General features: G+C 41.4%; 1 protein-coding gene across 1 annotated transcript; it reads right to left on the bottom strand.

Annotated features, from left to right (window-relative positions):
* Positions 1-384: 384 nt before the first annotated feature.
* Positions 385-2,867, bottom strand: LOC125281704 (olfactory receptor 4F21-like). The gene is given in 3 exon segments (XM_048215363.1): positions 385-569; positions 572-1,330; positions 2,777-2,867. Coding segments are annotated over 3 exon segments (1,035 nt in total).
* Positions 2,868-8,741: the final 5,874 nt, after the last annotated feature.

The raw sequence follows: 8,741 nt of genomic DNA, 5'->3' as shown, positions 1-8,741 counted from the left end.
CCTTTTAGGGAGTACAACTTGGGTAACTAGATAGAGTTACTAGTCCTACATATATTTGATAGAATAAGTTTGCAGTTCATTTGGAAACTTATAGGAAGTGGAAGAGAAGTAATTATATCCTTCTATTATCAAAATGATAAAAATTTCAATTATAGTTATTATTTAGTAGATAGTGATGCTGTCTGCTAAAACAACCGATATTGTAGTGGATTCACAATTTCCATGGTAGCAAAGGTAATGAGTAAATGCTCTACAGAAGTAGATATCTATTCAATGAGGTAGATGTTATATCCAGATCTGGATGTGTTAAGTATCAGAAACCTAAGTGAAAATATTCAGTAGGCTGATGGATATATAGTTTTAGAGCTCCAAAGCCAGATTCAATCAGCAGAATTTGATATAATGTCCCCGTTTGCTCAATCTTTTTATGGCTATGTCTTTGTTCCATAATGTATAGATGGCAGGATTCAAGACAGGGGTAATAGCAAAGTCAACAATGAACAGGTATTTACCAATTGATGATGTGGGGAAAGGCCAGACATAGAGAAACATGCATGGAGTGAAAAAAAAACCACCACAGTGATGTGAGCTGACAGAGTGACAAATGCTTTGGATAAGTCTCTGGAAGAACGTTTCCAGACCGTGACCAAAATGAAGATGTAGGAAAGGATCAGCAGGAAGAAGGTGCTCATAGTCATGAAGCCACTGTTGGCAGCAATAATAAACTCAAACTTGTGTCCACCTGTGCACGCAAGTTTTATGATCCTGGGAAAGTCACAGTAAAAGCTGTCTACTTCATTAGGACCACAAAAGGGCAAGTTTATAATGAAAGCAAACTGAGACATAGCATGGATCACCCCAATGACCCAGCCAGCAATTACAAGTGAAACACAGATTTTAGGGTTCATGATATTCAGGTAGTGGAGGGGCTTACAGATTGCTGTGTACCTGTCAAATGCCATGGCTATGAGTAACACCATCTCCACTCCTCCCATGATGTGGATGAAGCATATCTGTGTCATGCAGCTTTGGAAAGAAATGAGCTTGTATTCATTTAAAAGGTCCCTGATCATCTTTGGGACTGTGGTAGAGGCAAGCCCCACATCAATGAGCAACAGGTTGGCTAGCAGGAAGTACATAGGAGAATGTAGGTGAGAATCAAAAATTACCAAAAAGAAAATGAAGAGATTTCCCAGGATGATCCCTAAATAGATCAAGGAAAATATCAACATGAGAAATACTTTAGTTTCCCAAGAACTAGAGAGTCCCAGCAACACAAACTCAGAAACCACAGAATTATTTAGTCCACCCACTGACTTGGACAGAAGAGCTGATTTTCAAATCACCTGAGGATAGAAAATGAAGAAGGGTGAGAATCAATGGTACAAATGTAGGTTTTCTGGGGCACCTGGGTGGCTCAGTCAGTTAAGTGTCCAACTCTCGATTTGGGTCGTGATGTCAGCATTGTAAGAAGCGCCACATCGAACTCCATGCTCAGCATGGAGCCTATTTGAGATTTTCTCTCTCTCCCTCTCTCTCACTGCCCCTCTCCCTTCCCTCTCTCTAAAAAACAAAACGAAAACAAAACAAAACCATAAAAAAATCCCAAAAAACAAAACAAAACTAAGAACCAGATATCAAACGCAGGTTTCCTATTTATGCTGCTACTTTGTTGCATGGTCATATTCTAGAGTTAGAAATCATTTAATTGGAAAAGAAAAAACACAAAATAGAATTACTATAATGATCAGAGGAGTGATTATACAAAAATAGAAAAAAATTTTGAGTAGCTTAGGTGGAGATCAATTGGGGATATTTACCTTCTTATTCCATTATTAGGCTTCTTTTTTTTCCTTTTACTGATTTCAAAACATTTCCCTTGATCACTTAACTAGGTATTCTTACAACTGAATAATCTCTAACATTTCTGTCACTTTCACATTAATGCTCACATACTAACTTGCATATTCTGGTCAGCTGGATATTTTATTTCACTGATCAAACAGACATCATGAGGCTGAAACTGTTTAATAAATTTCACCTTGCTTCACCTCATCCGTGGGCTTTTTTTTGGTACAATTTATCATGCATGTCAGGTATTCAGATTGAAATTATTCATAATGCTTTGTTCAAGACACATTGTCATGATACATGCATAGATCTCTATATCAAATAAAATATTTGATATGAGAGAATAAATACCTGTTAGTAAGGAAATGTTTATTAAGCAAAGATAATATTAATAGATAACATTTATTCCTCCTTGCAAGCCACTGTACTAAGCACATTACCTCATTTTAACTTTATAGAATTCCATAAGATAGTAATTATTTTATTAGATTCATTGTATCAGTGGAGAAACTGAGTTACAGAGAGATCAATTGTCAGAGCCACAGTTTGTATCTGCAGGTGCAGGATACCAGAATTCCTGATCTCAATCATGGCACTACGGTCTTCAAGGACAGCCCCTTCAAGTATATCCTGGGTCTTACCCAACACCCATCAATTAGTTTTCTTCCTCTTTAAATTTTCCTTGACCTATAACAAGAATGGCATTAGTATTATGACCTATTATTAGCATAATGAGCTTTCTTTTGGAAAAATCAAATCTCTATCTTGTGTCATTTTCCAATTTTTTCTCTAACTCTGATTGGCAAGCTGGTCCACACTTTTTGTTCATTCATAAGCTAAAAATGGTTTCCACAGATTTCTTGTTTCTTAGCAGCTTTGGATTCCAAATACCTCATGTAATAATCACTTTTCAGTCATTACTTACCTTGATCTTTCTGCGGGATTTGATACTGTTTATCATGCCCTTGTTTTTGTAACTCCTTCTGCCTCTGGCTTCCTGTCTTCTTTAAAGCCATTCCTTTTCCCACTCCTGAAATTCTGTTAGTTCAAGTAGTGAGCTGAAATCACTTCAATTAGGAGAGAGTGGCCCTATCCCACCTTGAAAGTATGTTATATGATTTTTCTAAACCAGTTATTATATTTTTCTTGGCCCTGGATTGATGTAAGATGGGTCACAGGGCCCAGAACTGTTCAGTGAGTTGTAAACCAATGTCCTCTGTGGAGGGTTTTCTTTCCCAAATAAAAGGACATATCTTCATGTGCAGATGGATTTTCCTGGTCCATTTCCCCCTCATTTGATGCTAATGTTATGCCTAAAGGTGAAGCAAACATAAAATTCTAAAACTCATACACTAAAAGTAATAGTGAAAAGTTCAAAAGGATCTGGGACCCAAGATGCATGTAGTCACTTACCCAAAGCCACAAATGATCTCTCTCCTTCTGCTTTTTAGTACCTACACGCTCCCTTCCCTATCTGTAGATTTATCACTGGACTCCAGAGCAGTATATTTAAAGTTGTATGCGATTCACACAAATTCAAGTCTCACCTGCACCTTCAAGTAACGTGTCAAAACTGAACTCATTATATTCCACTCCAGTGTTTTAATAAATATCATTACCATTTTCCCAGATGCCCAATATAGGCATCTGTGTGGCACTCTTGTTTGTATTACCCTTTCCACCTCTAGTTGCACAAGTTTTATTGTCAAATATTTCTTAATTAATTCTCTCCTCTGCATTTCTCTTGTCATTTTATTCTGCTTCTAGCCTATTTTCCCATCTTGACAATTGAAAAGGGTACTCAATGATCTTTCTGATCCATTCTTCCCCAAGTCCAGTCCATTCTATAGTTTGATTTGAGATATGTCTATCCAAAGTCAAATACAATCATGTGGCTTTCCTACGTAAAACCTCTAGTGGGTCTGTCAAGAGAAAATTCTTGGAATCCCACCATATATCTCCTAAGCCTTTGAAAAGAGAGGAGTGATATTTGGTTTCAGAAGATATTTCCATGAAAATTATAGGGAATGAGTGTCCTAAACAGTTACTGGATAAGTTTCAAAATTGATTCCTGGTAAAAACTCTTAGTAAATTAGGAAAGATTAAGAAATATATATTTCCCCCCATTCTCGTCCTTTACTGCCTCAGGAGCCCCTGAGCTTCCTCCCTGCACAGCGCCTGCCTTGGATGCTGGCGGGAGGGGAAGAAAACCCACACAACCCCCCACTGGGAAGTCCGGGCCAAACCCTGTTTCCGGGCCAAATCCAAAACACCGGATTCTGCTGGAGGAGCGCACGCCCCAACTTTGGTCCACCCACTGTAAAGTCCTCGAGTTCCCTGGGGGAGACCAGTGGCCACAACCGGGTCCGGGACAGGGAGGTCAAAGGGTCAAGCCAGGTGCCAGAGCTCACAAAATATCCACAACGACACCGGCCACACCAGGCCCACCTGGGAAATGGGCCAGCAGGTCCTCGCACAGGTGGGGGCGGGGGGGGGGCAGCCTGGGCCAAACCAAGTCTTTCCACGGGAGGGGTCCCCAGCATCAAACGGAGCCCTGTGGTTTGAAGGCTCTCTGGACCAAACCAAGTAGTTGTACAGTCATCGGTCAAAGCAGATCCTTTGGCAAGAGGGGTTTGTGACACCAAACAAAACATCAAACAGAATCTGTCATGGCAACTATGGGCCAAGCTAAGTCCTTCTATGGGAGGAGGGCTGGTCAGCAGAGCCGAAGGAGTCCCTAGCGGCGGAAGCAGCTTCGAGCTCGGTGGCGGAGGGCACGGCCAGGCCAGACCCGGGTCGGCGGGCCCCCTCAGACACTGATGGTGCGGAAGACGGTGAAGCCTGGCAGCGCGGTGCTGACCAGGAGCCCGGGGCACTGCGGGCGCCAGTGCAGCTCCTTCAGGTCCGTCTCGCCCTGGTGCACAAACAGCAGCTGCTGGGGCAGGTACGCCAGCCCGGGGTCGGCCGTCTCCGCGTCGCCCGCCTTGGGGTCGCGCTCCACAGCCAGGTCCCACTGTGTGATCTGGTTGTCTGCACCCAAGGCCGCGAAGACGCCGCTGTCCTGGGGGTGCCACTTGACCGAGGGCACGGGTGCCACATGCTGCTTGAAGGTGGCCACTGGGGAGCCAGACTTGAACTGCCGCAGGTCCCAAATCTTGAGGGCACCGTGGTCCCCGCCGCTGAGCAGGAAGGGTTCCCGGCGGCTCCAGCTGATGATGTTGACATCGCCGTTGTGGGCGGTGGTGGTGGTGAGCATGCAGGCCTTATCATTTAAAAATAAAATCTTTGTCTGCTGTTTTAGTCACAAAATGGTGCTGAACCTGAGTCACCAAAGTCCGTCCAGGCCCATTATAAAAGGTGATAGCATTATCTACTGTGAGGAGTAAACAAGCTGGCAGCCTACCGAGGGGAGGATAATGCTCCAGGCCCACCCTCTTACTGACTCACTGGCAATTCCTGTTCAAAAGGTAAATGGGCTAAATGGAAAAGAGAACCCTATCCATCCTACTCGTTCTAGAACCCTACCATCAATTCCAGTGTCTCCTGAGTGCTGTTAACTGTCCAAGACAACATAAAACTAACAAAATACATGCAGAAATAATAAAAGATAATCTAGAGTATGGCGCTGAGAATGTCCACCCTTGCCCCACACCCTGCAATTGATACATCATAGAAACCAGGGTGACTCCAGAGATACCATGGATGTCAATAAGTGGTTGAAGATATGGGCAATGTTGCAATGTTCAGTGCACTCTCAGCTGAGGTTTGGGGAGCTAAAATCATTAGAAAGAGCCAAGAATCGTAAGTCAGAAGATCTGGGTTTGACTCCTGGAATGGCCAAATGTTGGCTGTTTAGCCTTGAGCAAATCACCTCAATTCTCTGAGATATGGTCTTCTGGCATGTAAGGGGAAAATATGAATGCCTTCCCTATCCAGTTCACAGGGTTGTGGTGGCAATTACATAGAATACTTTATGTGAAAAAAATATGTGTAACCCAAAAGCTGTGAACATTTTGCCTTGAAATATTACATGTTTTAAAAAGAAAGGAAGGTGGTATCTCAATGTGGTTTTGATTTGAATTTCCCTGATGGCTAATGATTTTGAACATTTTTTCATGTGTCTGTTAGCCATTTGTATGTCTGCATTGGAAAAGTGTCTGTTCATATCTTCTGCCCATTTTTTGAATTGTTTGTTTCTTGTGTATTGAGTTTGAGAAGTTCTTTGTAGATCTTGGATACCAGTCTTTTATCTGTAGTGTCATTTGCAAATATCTTCTCCCATTCCGTGGCCTGCCTCTTAGTTTTTTTTACTGTTTCCTTGGCTGTGCAGAAGCTTTTGATCTTGATGAAGTCCCAATAGTTCGTTTTCGCTTTTGTTTCCCTTGCTTTGGAGACGTGTCTTGAAAGAAGTTGCTGTGGCCAATGTTGAAGAGGTTACTGCTTGTATTCTCCTCTAGGATTTTGATGGTTTCCTGTCTCACATCGAGGTCTTTCATCCATTTTGAGTTTATCTGTGTGCATGGTGTAAGAGAATGGTCCAGGCTCATTCTTCAGCATGTGGCTATCCAATTTTCCGAACACCATTTATCGAAGATACTGACTTTTTTCCATTGGATATTTTTTCCTGCTTTTTCAAAGATTAGTTGACTATAGAGTTGAAGGCTCATACCTGGGCTCTCTAATCAATTCCATTGAGCTATGTGCCTGTTTTTGTGCCAGTACCATGCTGTCTCGGTGATCACAGCTTTGTAATATACCTTGAAATCAGGCAACATGATGCTCCCAGGTTTGGTTTTCTTTTTCATCATTTCCTTGGCTATTTGGGGTCTTTTCTGCTTCTGTACAACTTTTAGGATTGTTTATTCCAGCACTGTGAAAAATGCCATTGGTATTTTGATTGGGATGACGGTGAAAGTATATATTGCCCTGGGCACCATAGACATTTTAACAATGTTTAATCTTCTGATCTGAGCATGGATTGTTTTTCCATCTCTTTCTGTTTTCAGTTCCTTTCATAAGTGTTCTCTAGTTTCTAGAGTATAGACCCTTTACCTCTTTGGTTAGGTTTATTTCTAGTTATCTTATGGTTTTTGGTGCTATGTAAATTGAGTCAATTCCCTAATTCCTCTTTCTATTGTTACATTGTTAGTTTATAGGAAAGAAAATAATTTTTGTGTGTTGATTTTGTATCCTGCCACATCATTGAATTTCTGTATGAGTTCTAGTATTTTGGGGGTAGAGTCTTTTGTGTTTTCCATATAATGTATCATGTCATCTATGCTGAGAGAGAGATCAGTGCATCATTTAAGTATCTGTTCAACACATCTAGTAAGAAGTGATCCAAACCTGCTGTATGATTATTACAGAATAGCCATTAGTTCCATTAGCAGAAACAACACTGAGATCAATGTGTCTTTACTTTCTTTTTTATATTTTTTTATTACATTATGTTAGTCACCATACAGTACATCCCTGGTTTCTGATGCAAGGTCTGATGATTCATTAGTTGCATATAACACCCAGTGCACCATGCAATATGTGCCCTCCTTACTACCCATCACCAGTCTATCCCATTCCCCCACCCCCTCCCTTTGAAGCCCTCAGTTTGTTTATCAGAGTGCACAGTCTCCCACGCTTCACTCCCCCTTCTGATTACCTCCCTTTCTTTATCCCTTTCTTCCCCTACCAATCTTCCTAGTTCTTATGTTCCATAGATGAGAGAAATCATATGATAATTGTCTTTCTCTGCTTGACTTATTTCATTTAGCATTATGTCCTCCAGTACCGTCCATGTTGCAGCAAATGTTGAGAACTCGTTCTTTCTGATAGCTGAGTAATAATCCATTGTATATATGGACCACAGCTTCTTAATCCAGTCATCTATTGAAGGGCATCTCGGTTCCTTCCACGATTTAGCTATTGTGGACAATGCTGCTATGAACATTGGGGTGCATATGGCCCTTCTCTTCATTACGTCTGTATCTTTGGGGTAAATACCCAGTATTGCAATGGCTGGGTCATAGGGTAGCTCAATTTTTAACTTTTTAAGGGACCTCCACACTGTTTTCCAGAGTAGCTGCACCAACCTGCATTCCCATCAACAATGTAGGAGGGATCCCCTTTCTCCACATCCTCTCCAGCAATTGTTGTTTCCTGCCTTGTTGATTTTTGCCATTCTAACTGGCGTATGGTGGTATCTTAGTGCGGTTTTGATTTGAATTTCCCTGATGGCTAATGATTTTGAACATTTTTTTGTGTCTGTTAGCCATTTGTATGTCCTCATTGGAAAAGTATCTGTTCAGATCTTCTGCCCATTTTATGATTTGTTTATTTGTTTCTTGCGTGTCGAGTTTGAGAAGTTCTTTGTAGATCTTGGATACCAGTCTTTTATCTGTGGCATCATTTGCAAATATATTCTCCCATTCCGTGGGCTGCCTCTTAGTTTTTTTTATTGTTTTCTTGGCTGTGCAGAAGAAGCTTTTTATTTTGATGAAGTCCCACACGTTCATTTTTTTCTTTTGTTTCTCTTGCCTTTGGAAATGTGTCATGAAAAAGGTTGCTTTGGCCAATGTCGTAGAGGTTGTTGCCTAAGTTGTCCTCCAGGATTTTGATGAATTCCTGTCTCACATCAAGGTCTTTCATCCATTTGGAGTTTATTTTTGTATATGGTGTGAGAGAGTGGTCAAGTTTCATTCTTTTGCATGTGGCTGTCCAATTTTCCCAGCACCATTTATTGAAGAGACTGTCTTTTTTCCACTGGATGTTTTTTCCTGCTTTATCAAAGATTAGTTGCCCACGAGCCAAGGGTCCATTACTGGGTTCTCTATTCTGTTCCATTGGTCTATGTGTCTGTTTTTGTGCCAGTACCATGCTGTCTTTGTGATCACAGC

The sequence above is a fragment of the Ursus arctos genome, unplaced genomic scaffold (genome assembly GCF_023065955.2).
Source record: "Ursus arctos isolate Adak ecotype North America unplaced genomic scaffold, UrsArc2.0 scaffold_6, whole genome shotgun sequence".
Taxonomy (NCBI): domain Eukaryota; kingdom Metazoa; phylum Chordata; class Mammalia; order Carnivora; family Ursidae; genus Ursus; species Ursus arctos.
Note: the sequence above shows the minus strand (reverse complement) of the source record. Positions and strands in the feature narration are given on the sequence as shown.